We start from the raw sequence: 13975 nt of genomic DNA on the forward strand, positions 1-13975 counted from the left end.
CTGGCCTTCAATATGCCATCTTCCCTCCTACCTGCTGCTGCTGCTGCTGAGATTACAGACCTGAGTCACCACAACTGCTACACCCTACATGTGTACATATGTCTGTGTGTGTGCTCAACCCATTAAAAAAACGTTAAAAAAAAAAACCCACAATTTTACTATCAATTAAAAATTAACTTCAATTATTTGTTTGTTTATTGACAGGGTCTGTCTATGAAGCCCTGGCTGTCCTGGAACTCACTCTGTAGACCTGGCTGGCACTCAGAGATCAGCCTGCCTCTGCCTTCCTGAGCCTTGGGATTAAAGGCGTGTGCCACCACGCCCGGCATTTAATTTCAGTTTCTTAGCAAGTATCCCGTGGTCTCTTGTTTTTATACTTTTTATAATCCCAGTTTTAGCCTTTCCCACTGTCATTAAAGTCCTTTCCATGCTACTGGGTATTTTACTTCACGTGTAGCTGCCAATCCAGCCGCCCGCCTGAAAGTCATTCCCCTCTACCAATAGGAAACCCACGCCGGGGAGAAAGTGGCCCGCAAATGCGACTGGCGGAACCAAAGTTGCACGTGGCCTGCGGGCTCCGGGGGAGCCGCTTTTGTGTGACACCGAAGGCCGGCTGGGCTAGCACATTGGCGCCGGATCCCGGAAGTACTCTTCCCGCACTGCTCCGGCACGGGCTCCTCCATGAGGCATGCTGAAACGCCCGGTGAGCACTTTCCACCCGGCCGCGAGCTGAGCGGAGCCCTGGCTGAGGCGGAGATGGAGAGCCCTGTGGAAGGCCGCACGGCCAGCGTGCTGTTCGCGGGGTTCCGGGCCTTGGGGCTCTTCAGCAACGACGTTCCACACGTGGTGCGGTACAGCGCGCTCAAGCGCCGCTTCTATGTGACGACTTGCGTGGGCAAGAGCTTCCACACGTATGACGTGAGTGATTTCCTCCACCCGCTTCCCAGGAACCAGAACTGGCCCGGTGTTGTCCCACTTTCGCCTCCCACCTACCTAGGGTTTCCCTTTTTGCCGCCCTGTCTTACGTAATCCCCCCAGTGTTGTGCTGTCCTCGTTGCGGGCATCCTTGCCCTTGCTGGGGCACCTCGCCACCTGGGGCGAGTTTCGGAGGAATCTTCTGGCCCAGGGGAAAACTGGTGAACATCTCAGTTGTTTGGCAGAATACCTGTTTACATACATACGCCTAAGGATGTAAACATATGGGGCAAGACCCTATCCCTCATTCATAATCTTTCTCCACAAGAAGTCTTCTTGGGCATTTCATTGTATAATTGGCCACAGGAATTTGGTTGGAAATTCAGACTAAAACAGTGGAAGAAATAGAGACGCGAGATAAAGATTTAGGGAACCGTTCACATTTGATAAGCTATCCAGTTTCCTACGTTTTTGAGCGTTATAGCAAAGGTCTTTAATGAAACTGCAGACACCTGAGGCTGGTTTCATTATCTGGTAGCAACCTTAACTAAATTCGGATATCTTAGGAAAATTAAGTTACTTGCCAAGGCCCTTCCTCTTATCGATGGTATTTAACATTTAATAGCCTATCTGTCATTACACTCGTTTTCTATTATTTTATGCAAAAGAGTGAGTTCTTAATGAGGACTGCATGCCACAGTAGGCGTGGCTGAAGAAAGCTGTTGCGTTCTGGAAGCCTGGTTCAGTAAAGTCGAGTGGGTTATAATGAGGTTATTCACCCTGTACAAGCTTGTGCTGATGATGCTTCCTCCTTGCTTGCCAACCATGGGCTTCGCTGAAGTTTCCTAGCTGAAGTGTAATTTTCTGTGTCTCAGTTAAAAGTGCTTGACGTTGTCCTTGGTTTAGTGCTCTCTTGCTACTCTGTTACATATAAACACACCTTTCCCCTCTACTCTGCTTCCAAACAAACACTGTGATTAGAAAAGTAACACATTGAGAATTTTCATAAAAATTTCGTTTGCTTTGTGTATTGAAGTTTACTGATTAAAAAAAAAATCAGTGAAGGTCTCATTTTGTTCTAACTTGTGGTGGTTTTCACATAACAGCACGATATATTTGAAGACTCTGTGCTGCTCATACCATCCAGTGCATTGACAGAAACTGGAAATAACTTGACAGAAAAATAGGAACCTTTTGTGTTCAAGTCACTGATGTGCCCAAGATAACTTGTAAGCTAACTTGTTCTATTTATCTCTCCTCTAGCTTTTTTTTTTTTTTTTTACCATGCCTTCAGACTTCCCACAGATTCACTTATAGTACAAGAAATTAGACAGATTTTTTTGATAGGACATATTTTAGATAGCTAATATTTACTGAACATGATTGGCTCCATTCTGTTTTACAGATGTTTGCTCAAAATCTCATTGATTGATCCTGTAATGTGTGTATGCATTCTAATCCCAACCCACTTTTTCCCCCAGAAAAATTTGAGGCATATAGTAGCTAAGTAAAGTTCCTGATGTCACACAGCTGGATTACTACCCACATACTAAGATCAGTGAGTTATAGCGTGTAAACTAGTCATGATCATTGTTTTTGTGTGAGTTATGAGTGGTTCCATATTTTTGTAAAATTTGGAGGAAGATCAAAATTATTTTATGACATGAAGACTGTAAAAATTAGAATTTAATATCCATAGATAAAAGTTTACTGGAGTTCACCCGTGCCCGTTGATTACGTGTGTTTGCTTTCATGCCACAGTCTATGTGACCCACAAAGCCATTTACAGAAGCTGTCTGTCACTCATCACCCCTTGTAAACCAGGTGAGAATACAGGCATTCTTCATAATACAAGTCAGAACCAGTGAGTATCTTTCTTCGCAAGGACAGCATAGCAAGTTTATTTAGGAGGTAGTAACTTAATTTTGCGGTCTTAGGTATTGTAATTGTTTTTGTTCATGAAAATGTGTTGAATTTTTTTTTTTTTTTTTTTTTAAACAGGTTCAGAAACTTAGTCTGGTTGCAGTAAGTAAGTGAACTTTGTTCTGAATTTGTTCATGTTTGCTACATCTAGCAACATAATTTGTTGTAAATTTAAAGGGCAGGATGTTGTTTTGTTGGATGTCATATCACTTAGTTATAGGTCATCAGAACTTTGCTTTTATGATGTACATGATTTTTTTTTTTAATGGCTGATTCTTCTGTGCTCAGAATCAACTCCTTGGCCTTGCACATGCTCAGCAGACATTGTACAACTAAAGTCCATCTCAAGATGAGATTGGCGCTCATGAGGAGTGCACGTTTTTGTTGTTGTCTTGTAATACTTTTCAGTTTGAGGTCTCTGGATTCAGGTTCTCGGTGCTGTGTCAGGAGACATGTGCTGTTGGTAGCCTTGTCCCCCTCAGTGATGACTTTGATGATTTGGTTAAGGTGACTTCGGTGAGGAGGATCCTTTGTCGTCACTACTTATTTTGTGGTAACGTGCACTTAGAGACTGATTGTCCCTTTATTCTTCAGAGTGTCTCTTAGCTCCTGCATGACACTTGCCAGAATCAGTTACTGGCATGATATTTGGGGTGTGTGTATACAGACCAAGAAACTTCAATGGGAGCACTGCATTCACTGTGTGTTCAGGGTTAGCTGAATAAGTTAGAGGCGGGGAGACGTTGGAGGCTCTCAGCTGTGGGGAAACTGACCACCACCAGGGCCAGAGGACCAAGGCAAAGAGTAGTGTTGTTGGATCCTGGTGGGAACTAAAGCTCTGGAGGAGAAAGGGACTTAGTTATGGAAGGACCAACTACTGTGTTTATTCCTTCTACTATTAAATATCTATCTGTCTATAGAGAGAGACTCAATTTAGTTTGTGGTTGTTTTCAGTGAGAAGTATATTTACTTTCTGAAGGCTGTTTAGTAGACCAAGGGCTTGGTAGCTGAGACAGACTAGTTTTACCCTCAAATACAATCCTTGTTAGGTGGAATTCTTAAGGAATTCATTGTATATATCTGATAAACCATGTGTGTGTTCTGTTTGGTTTTAAGTAAATAAGCAGAAGAGTAAACCAAGTTGATTAAGAAGTAAAGTGGTGGTCCTTTAAAAATACCATTGTAGAGCCTAAATCCCCGAATGGAACACACGGGATTAAAACTACCTGAGACTGTTCTCTGTCCACAAAGCTCTTTTTGCCCTAAGAGAGAACCGAGAAGGAACGGGCATTGTGATTACATAAGTGAAAGAGGCCTTAGGAGATAATGTCATGTGAGAACGGCTGAGGTGAGAGGCGTATTGACTTTGCAGAAGTCTGAGGAGAAACCATGATATATGTAATTATTTTAGTGCTCAGCATCTAGAATACTGTATAGAGTTGTTAGGGTTAGTCCAAGTTGCGATTTACTTTTCAGTTTTTCTTGGAATTATTTTGTTTAACATGTTTGCAATGATAGCTACTTAGTTGTCCATCTGCCAGAATTTTGTATATTAAATGCTGATTTTTTTTTCAACTTCTCAGAAAGATTTTTCTTTCTTTAAAATTCTGTTATGTCTGCATGCCATACATATTTATAATATTGAAGTAAAGTTTTATACCCTGATTCTAATCTTTATTTAAATTTGAATTACAGTTGTGAAAATATTATATGTATATTTAAGATTTCCAATCATTCCAGAGTCTTAACAACCCACATTTCTTTTCTGTTTTCCTAGGTAACTCTGTTCCACAGGATATCTGTTGCATGGCAGCTGATGGGAGGCTAGTCTTTGCTGCATATGGAAATGTTTTCTCTGCATTTGCCCGTAATAAAGAGGTTTGTTATGGTTTTTGTTTTGTTTGTTTTTCGAGACAGGGTTTCTCTACATAGTATCCCTGACTGTCCTGGAACTCACTATGTAGACCAGGCTGGACTCAAACTCACAGAGATCCACCTGCCTCTGCCTCCCGAGTGCTGAGATTAAAGGTGTGTGCCACCACCACCCGCCTTGAGGTTTAAATTATGAACTACTTTAATTTGATTTATTGTTATTTTATATCAGTTTCTAAAGGAAGAGAAGATGGGGTGTGTGTGTGTGTGTGTGTGTGTGTGTGTGTGTAGCTGAATAAACATTAAGTGTGCACTGTATGTTTGAGGTTAGGGGAGCAAATTAAAGACAGGGAGATGTTGGAGGCTGTCAGCTGTGGGGAAACTGACCACCTGCTGGGCCAAAGGACCAAGGCAAAGAGTAGAATTATTGGGTCCTGCTGGGAACCGAGCCCTGGAGGAGAAAGTTATGGAAGGACTGGCTACTGTAACGCGTTTCTGTGTCAAACCAGAATGGTACAAGGAAGGTAGTCCATGCCTATTTCCCCGTCTCATCAGCAAGTCACTATGGTGGGATCTCTGGAGGCCAGTCTTCTGTTGCACACATTCTTCTAGGATATATGGTGTTACTCTGGTAGCACTGGGAGGGGCCCTGTGTGTGTGCACATCACTTCTTGAACTACAGCAGAGAGGCTGAGCTCTCTAGCTCTCATGTATGACATCTTCCTACTTCACTTCCTTATGAATTGGCTGAGTGGGCCTGGTTCCTTATTATTTCGTCATTTAATCTCAGATAGTCAAAAGTTGGACTACTACATTTCTTAGCATGCACATTTTCAGTGTTAACATGCTTTCTGGATAATACATGATGGACTGAGTAACATGAATTTCTTTTAAACTTTGACATTATAGATAGTACATACTTTTAAGGGCCATAAAGCAGAAATCCATCTTTTGCAACCCTTTGGGGATCACGTTATCTCAGTGGATACTGACAGCATTCTTATTATTTGGCACATATATTCAGAAGGTAAGACTTTATTTCTCTGCATTGGGATATTATATATACTTATGTATGTAGTTAAAAGTCTTTGAAAACCGTAAGTTCTATACCAGAGTTTTCACATGTATACAACAAATCACTGGGAGTGTTTAGCATGTATGAAAAAAGGTTCTCAATAAACAATTACTTAGACTGTGCACACCCTCAATATATTAGGTGTACTCATTCCAGCTAATACATCCTCCAGGGTTAGGGATATGTTCTATGGTTTTCTCTGTGAAATTAATTTGGATACACAGTCACACCTGAGTCATTCTTGGGTAATATCTTCAACTTTAAGTAAAGGAGATTGTGGTTGTAAACTTGAAGATCCTGTAGCCTGAAAGAGAATATTCATCCTTTTACAAAGGATGTGAGTCAGTGCCATTTAATTGATGTTCCTTTGCAGCAGCACTGTGTTTAAAGCTTGTATAAGTCCCAAAGGTGAGGTGTTTACCACCAGGATATCCCTAGCTTTTCCTTCATCAGGTACTGTGTGTCCATCCTGAATTGGATCTTTTCAGTTTGCATTTTTAGTTACTACTACCTCTCAGTGATCTATTGAACAGTAAGCATGCTTGTTTTTAGTAAGTAATATTTAGATACTGCCCTTGTGGGAGGTATCCCATTTCCTCATTGAAGTTATAACCCTTTGTTTCCTTTTGACTCGTGTGAGGGAAAGTACTTCCTGTGATGACAGGTGTTCATAAGGTCTCAGATGTGGCTCCTTCTTGATGCCGATCCCCGGATTTTTGTTGCTGTTAGAGCAGCATGGAGCGGTTTATAGTGACTTCAAGTAAAACTGCTGGCACAAAAGGGCAAGGACATGGCAAAGTGCACTCTGATGTTTGAGTACTTTTCCCTTATCCTTCTCCATTGTGCCTTTCGGGGGCAGTCGTTGAGGCAGGGTTTCTTCATGTAGCCTTGACGTCCTGGAACCCACTCTGTAGACCAGGCTGGCTTTGAACTCACAGAGATCTGCCTGCCTCTGCCTCTTCAGTGCTGGCATTAAAGGTACGTGCCGGGTTGGGGATTTAGCTCAGTGGTAGAGCGCTTGCCTAGGAAGCACAAGGCCCTGGGTTCGGTCCTCAGCTCCAAAAGGTACGTGCCACCACCACTCAGCTATTTTGTCTTCTTTGATGCTGAATTTTTGGCAAATTATCAAAACATTGTTTTAATCACAAACTGAAATAAAAAACAAAATAAAGAGTAATTTTAAATATAGTAAACATACAATTTCTAAGAGCTTTTTGATTTTTTAGCAAGTAAGTAACTATTAGCTGTACCCCTCCCCCCAACTCTGCAGGATTATAACTTGCCTTCCTCTGTTGGAAACTCTTTTGAGGAAATGTGTAATCATTACTGTTGTTAGTTTTGATGAGGTTTGCCTCTTTGTATTTTATTTAGGTGACTCATTGAGCTTTGTAAATATTTGTGTTTCATTTAGAACTTTCTTTCCTGCTTCTTTATTGAATTATAAAAATCCTAATGCTGATCCTCAGGATCATTTTTAATCCTTTTTGTAAACTGATTTGGGAGTATAATTTTGAGTAGTAGTATTTACACTAGAACTTGTCAATTATTTTTGGTAGTCTAAATGGCATTTGCAAGGTGCCCTATTACATTTTATTTCTCAACAAATGTTTATTGGATAAAGGCATTTGCCGGTGGTCTGTGTTAGTCCTGCATGGAGTGAGAGAACTAGCAACTCTGTGGGCTGTTCTCTGACATCACATGCACACTGTGTACACGTGTGTCCATCACATGAACAAAATAAAATGTTTATAGACATATATAAACATTTTATTTTGATTTTGTTATAGTAAGTCTCGAGTGTGCTATATTGACTTATGTAGTAGATGTGACTATATGAAAAATGTAAAAAATTATTTCATAAACAATAATTATATTAATAACTTTTACTTTTGTATAATACTTTTGTAGAAGAATACCTTCAGTTGACATTTGATAAATCAGTTTTTCAAATTTCTACAATTTTGCATCCAAGCACCTACTTGAATAAAGTCCTGCTGGGCAGTGAACAGGGAAGCCTACAGTTATGGAATGTAAAATCCAAGTAAGTGCTTCATTTCAGTGCCTTAGTTAACTCCCACTTCCTCTACTGCTTCCTGAAGGATAGGAAGTCTCTCCACTCATTCTGCTTCCCTTGTACTCCCTTTGAAATACTGCTTTGACAGCACATGTGAAAGCTGGTCTATTGTCCTGGTACTTGATGGGTATGTCATAAATGCCCATTGAACAGTATTTGCTAATGGTTCAATAATGGAGAAGAACCCATGGAGTCCTGGTGAAGGTTTCCATAAAGACAGAAATTATTTTAATCATTGTCAATCTACTGTCTACTGTTAGTAGAGATGGAAGACTGCCAAAATGGTTTTAAATATATATTTACCTGTTATTTGAATACTTATCCAGGGAGAAGGGAAGGCAGCTCAGCCTTCTTTATGTAGTATTTTAAAAAGCAAACAAGCGGTTCAGTAGTTAAGAACATTTTCTGCTCTTGCAGAGGACCTGGGTTAGGTTCCTAGCACCCACATCAGGTGGCTCACTACTGCCTGTAACTACAATTCCAGGGGTTGTGACACCTCTTCCTCAGGTACTAAGCATGCATGTGGTGTGCAGACGTACACGTGGGCACTCACACAGACAAGATATTTGAGTCCTCCCCAGTTGTTCTTTCTGAGGCCTTTAGTTTGCAAGGGGAAGGTTTGATATTAATCCTATTTCTTAGTTTCCCGTCAGCATTCAGTTCAACTTCACACTTTTGACTGTCTACTCTGTGCTAGGCACAGGGTTATTGACCAAAATCTGTTTGTATCCATAGTGATTTTCTTCGATTTTTCTTTCACATTATTTGCTGTACTTTATCTATTGCATAGTTTTTGAGTAATCTAAAGCACAATTGAATTTGTGATTTAATTCTTTGGTGAGTGTTTCATTTTTTATATCTTTGTTTCATGACCTTATTTCATTGATGATTTGATTCTGAAACCGAGGGCAGCATCAGAATTGTCCTATATAATTCATGCAATGTACAAATACTATTCCCATCTGTGGCGATGTTTCTGGAAATAATTAATTTGTAATAGAAAATGAAGTCTACCTATATTTTATTTTTGTTATTGTACTCTAACATGGTTTTTGTTCATAATGTTATTTTTCTTAAGAACTGGCAATTAGCAGCTTGAGGTCTAAAATCCATCTCGACTCACTTCCTTACTATGTCTGTTTTCTGGGAAATGGTGAATACTGATAGCACTTATTTTATGAGGTTACATTTTAAATAAACAGCATCTGGGTGCCAGAGGGATTGCCCAGGGGTTAAGAGTACTCGATGCTTTTCCAGAGGACCTGAGTTCAATTCCCAGCACCCAGATGGCAGCTGACAACAGTCTGTAACTCCAGTTCCAGAGATTCCAACGCCCTCTTCTGGACTCTGAGGGCTCTGTAAACATGTGGTACACAGCTATAACATTCAGGCAAAAACATCCATATACATAAGAATCCTTTAAAAAGAGACTATAGCATCCCTTGATTAAAAAATAAATAAATAAATAAAAAGCATCTGTTATTTTTTTAAATACGTAGTTGATTTTGTTTTCTTTTGAAAAATAAGTTTTATCTCTTTCTTCTTATAGTAAACTTCTATATACATTTCCAGGGTGGAAGGTTGGAGTGACAGCCCTTCAGCAGGTTAGTGTTGTTCATTAAAGAAAAAACAAGGCTCACTACTGTAGCCACACCTTTCCTAGACTGACCGTGTTTTTAGACTTAAATAAAAATTCATACCTTACTTTCTCTTTAAACTGTTACCCTGAGGAAATAATGTCATAGAAACTTAATTGAAAATTAGAAAAACTGGCTTTGCTATAAAAGTTTGTGTGATTCTACGTGGTTGGAATTTCCTAGTGATTTCGTTAATGAGCGTATCGTTCAGTGCCTTACGTGCAACAGAAATGAAATAACTCTGGAAAGGAGACTAGAAAGCACAGAGCGAAGTCCATCAGGACTGAACTCTGGCATTTGAAATAATTGAGGCTCCAAATCTAGTGTTTATTAGATGGTAGACTCTGCCATAAACAACTGCTTTTGTTTAGTCAGCCAAGTGTGTGCATGGGTGTACATCTGCAGAATATCTGGTTTATCTACTGGTGTAGCCTTACTTCTCTAAATCTGTGCTGCCCACACCAGCTCAGTTTATTTGCATTCCACCATTGGCTTTGTTCTGCTTTTGATTGTATGCCCTGAAGCCTCCAGTTCTTAAGTGATTAAGTGTCTGAAGGACAAGGACCTTGTTTGTTTGTTGTCCTTAGCTTCTAGAGTCTGGCTGTAGTAGGCACTTACCAACCTGCTGATGAAATGTATAGCCTGACTCATTTCATAATGATACTGATATTCATCTGTATTAAAACAGGAACTCTTTTTTTCCATTTTTATTTATTTATTTATTTTTCTATTATTTATTTTCTATTCAGCTTGATACAGTATAAATTCTTATCCTAATAGTGAAATGTTTCATGGAGGCTTGCCCAGTAATTGAGTAAAACCAAAACTTACTATAAGCCACAGTCATCCTAGGGTCCCCACTGCTATATAGCCTGTCTGGTTCTGTGGGTTGCACTCTGATTGTTCTTTGCTTTATATCTAGTATCCACTTATGAGTGAGTACATACCATGTAAAACAGGAACTTTTAAGGGAAGCTTCTCTATAGACCAAAGACCATTGTAATTATTGACTATTAATGCTGGAACAGACTAATTATAAAACAGTAAAATGCTTTATAGGTTTTTCCTATTTTCTTTTAGTAAACAGTTATTTACTTCCCATTTAAGTGGGTCACTTATGTTTCCATGCTTATGGCAAGTCTTTCCATGGTTTTAAGATTTGACCTTTCTCCCCCATTTCTTCTAGTCAGAGGTCGTAGTGAATTCATATACAGTCTCCTTTTCTGTATGACTGTTTTCTTACCAAGTCAGCGTTGATGTAAGGTTGGAAAGTTACTGTGACTAGCAGAATTGAAGCTGGGAAGTAGTTTGAAAAATACATTGTTAAATACTTGATGTTAGTGACTGGTAATGCCAGAATGCTAGTATTAGTGGAGTTCTTTCTTCTTCCTTTTAGAAGGTCCTTCATTTCGTTTGATAGCACATAGTAGTGTACATCATCAAGAAGTTACATTGTTTAAGATAATAAGAGGCTGAGTCATTTAATTTTCAGGCACCAGCTGTGGATGTTGTTGCCATTGGTCTTACGTCTGGTCAAGTCGTCATTCACAACATTAAGTTTGATGAAACATTAATGAAGTTCCGTCAGGACTGGGGACCCATTACTTCCATTTCATTTCGCACAGGTAACTTAACTTACTTAATCGTAAGAGCTAAGAATACTTAAAATTCATCACTAAAAGATATTTTTAAAAACCATGTTTTCTTGTAGTTTAACCTAATTGAAACTAAGATAAGACTAAAGTAGAAGAAAGCATAGAAATGTAGGCAGATTAATTATACATCGAGAGAATTACTGTCTTGGTGTGTTTTGGTTAATGCTTTTATTTTATTAACAGATGGTCATCCTGTAATGGCAGCTGGAAGCCCGTGTGGCCATATTGGACTCTGGGATCTGGAAGACAAAAAATTAATCAATCAAATGAGAAATGCACACTCCACAGCAATAGCCGGGCTGACATTTCTCCACAGAGAACCACTGCTTGTTACAAATGGCGCTGATAACGCTCTTAGGGTATTATGATTATTGTCCTCTTCTAAGCACAAGTGGCTTGGGGTTATTGTAAGTTTGTTTTAATATGTCAGCCTTGAATTTATGGCTAATGGAGTATGGGATGAGATCAGTACAGATGAAACAGAAATCTAGCAGGGTGTGTGACTGGCGAGTGGGTAGGAATTGCAGGTGATTTTTTTTTTTTTTTTTCCTGAAACCCCTCGAAGGGACAGTGGCGGGCGCTGCAGGCACTGCCCAGTGTTGGTTGACGTGTTCAGGAGATGACTGAACTCCTTGTGGATGGCATGTGGTAGAAGCAGCTCACGTTCTGTCTCTCTGTAGATCTGGATATTTGACGGCCCTGCTGGGGAAGGACGACTGTTGAGATTCAGAACGGGACATAGTGCTTCTCTTACCAAGATCAGATATTATGGACAAAATGGACAGCAGATTTTAAGTGCAAGTGAGTTCCTGCTTCTTCGCATTATTTTGAGTAAACATTAAGAGGTAGAAACTCAATATTCAATTGGTTTGGTATTTACACTTTTCAATTAAAATAGCTCTTTGAAGTGTTCCAAACTGTTGCTTTGCATACAACCTAGCTTTCCAACATCTGTGATTGGCATGTGTTTACTGCTGTAGTTGGTGGCGTGAAACCTGGGAGAGCGGGGCCGAAAAATGAGGCAGACTAAAAGTCTCATGCCATAGCCAACTTTATTTAGAGCATTAGGTAATTTATAATCTTAGGGTTAAGAATCACATGATTAACTGGGCGGTGGTGGTGCATACCTTTAATCTCAGCACTTGGGAGGCAGAGCCAGGCGGATCTGAGTTTGAGGCCAGCCTGGTCTACAGATTGAGATCCAGGACAGACACCAAACTACACAGAAACCCTGTCTCGAAAAACCAAAAAAAAGGAAAGAAAAAAAAAAAAAAGAATCACACATGATTAAGGTGTTCAACCACAAGGACAAGATACCTGTGGCATAGAGGCCTGTGAATAACAACTGAAGCCCACTCACTCCTGTCCACTATACCTGGAGCACGAAAACACACTCAAGAATAATTTTATGTTTCAGAGAAACAGGTCACAAGACTCTTGTTTCCTTAGACACACTCAGAGTTCTACACGACCGACTCCATTGTTGGACTGTTGTAACAGGCATGTTCTGGATGAAATGTGACTGGGGTTTCTGTTCATATCGCTAGGTCAAGATGGAACTCTGCAGTCCTTTTCTACAGTCCATGAAAAATTCAACAAGAGCTTGGGGCATGGTGAGTCATTTGCAAGGTAGAAACATGCAGTTGGTCTCTCTCTCTCTCTCTCTCTCTCTCTCTCTCTCTCTCTCTCTCTCTCTCTCTCTCTCTCTCTCTCTCACTCTCACGCACGCACGCACGCGCCCCTTCCCCCCAAATCAGTTCAGGGTTCTGTGAGAGACCTGAAGTTCCATTAATTCATTTCTTCTCTTGGATAACACTTTTCTCTTTGAGAAGTTTATGAAGGAGGCATTATTTAAGCAAATACCTTTGTATACCCATGTGTTTATATTCACATTTCTTAAGTAACTCCTCCTGGAATAAAATTGTAGAGAGGTAATCCCTTCCCAGCTCTTCTCACCCAGGAGCGTATGATTTTCAGAGAAAGTTTTTAGTTCTCATGTGCCACTACACAGATGATGGTACTCAGTGGGACTTTACAGGTTTGTGTGTGTGTGTGTGTGTGTGTGTGTGTTTGCTAATAAGCACGCAACATTTTTTTAACTATATTTTTATCTGATTGCTGCTACAGTGTTGGCCACTTACTGGGTGGCCTTTATATTGTTCTGAAACATTCTATAACAATGAAAAACTTTTCCTTACCATACTTTTTCATTAAAGAACTTTCCTAATACCTCTTTTACCCACCCCAGGGTTAATTAATAAAAAGATAGTTAAACGTAAAGGACTTCAGAACACCACGTCAGTAAGGCTTCCACCTATCACCAAGTTTGCTGCTGGTGAGTAATTTCACACTTTTTCATGTCTCCTTTGATTTATGTTTGTATTCCCTTGTTTAATAAGTGTTTCTGCATATTAAGTGTCCAAGGGGTGAACTCAAGTGCATGCTGATCTCGTGTGAACACTGAAAAGGTTGCCTTCAACAGGAGCTTGTTTTATGTTAATCCTCTTCTCTTCTAACAGCCATTAGTAGCATTTGGTTCTATAGTTCCCTTTACTGTATGCCTACCAATGAAAGATCATTCAGACAGCAACACCTGAGGACACAGTTCTCATCCAAAGTCCCAGACTTTGCATTACTGCGGCATTAGGACAGAGCTTTGTAAGGAGATGGCACACAGATAGTCGGTCATTGAAAACTACCAAGAAATCACTCTGTAGACTTGTGTCAATTTTAAGGTATTTCCAGATTACAAAAATAACCGAATCACCACATGTTTTGTTTTGACCCCTTTCCTGTCTGTTTTGCCTTTCTAAACACACATCTC

At 40.0% G+C, this 13975-nt stretch overlaps 1 protein-coding gene across 1 annotated transcript in view; it reads left to right on the top strand.

Moving 5' to 3' along the window:
- The first annotated feature begins 590 nt into the window (after positions 1 to 590).
- The window catches only part of Wdr36 (WD repeat domain 36), a 32299-nt gene continuing 18914 nt past the window's right edge, over positions 591 to 13975 (top strand). Inside the window, exons 1-11 of the mRNA XM_036204852.1 lie at positions 591 to 918; positions 2917 to 2944; positions 4616 to 4716; positions 5620 to 5737; positions 7694 to 7826; positions 9409 to 9463; positions 10989 to 11121; positions 11335 to 11510; positions 11832 to 11952; positions 12699 to 12764; positions 13400 to 13486. Of these exons, the coding sequence (XP_036060745.1) occupies positions 682 to 918; positions 2917 to 2944; positions 4616 to 4716; positions 5620 to 5737; positions 7694 to 7826; positions 9409 to 9463; positions 10989 to 11121; positions 11335 to 11510; positions 11832 to 11952; positions 12699 to 12764; positions 13400 to 13486 (1255 nt within the window). The 5' untranslated portion in view covers positions 591 to 681. The remainder of the gene's footprint in view (positions 919 to 2916; positions 2945 to 4615; positions 4717 to 5619; positions 5738 to 7693; positions 7827 to 9408; positions 9464 to 10988; positions 11122 to 11334; positions 11511 to 11831; positions 11953 to 12698; positions 12765 to 13399; positions 13487 to 13975) is intronic.

This window comes from Onychomys torridus, chromosome 13, assembly GCF_903995425.1.
Source record: "Onychomys torridus chromosome 13, mOncTor1.1, whole genome shotgun sequence".
Taxonomy (NCBI): domain Eukaryota; kingdom Metazoa; phylum Chordata; class Mammalia; order Rodentia; family Cricetidae; genus Onychomys; species Onychomys torridus.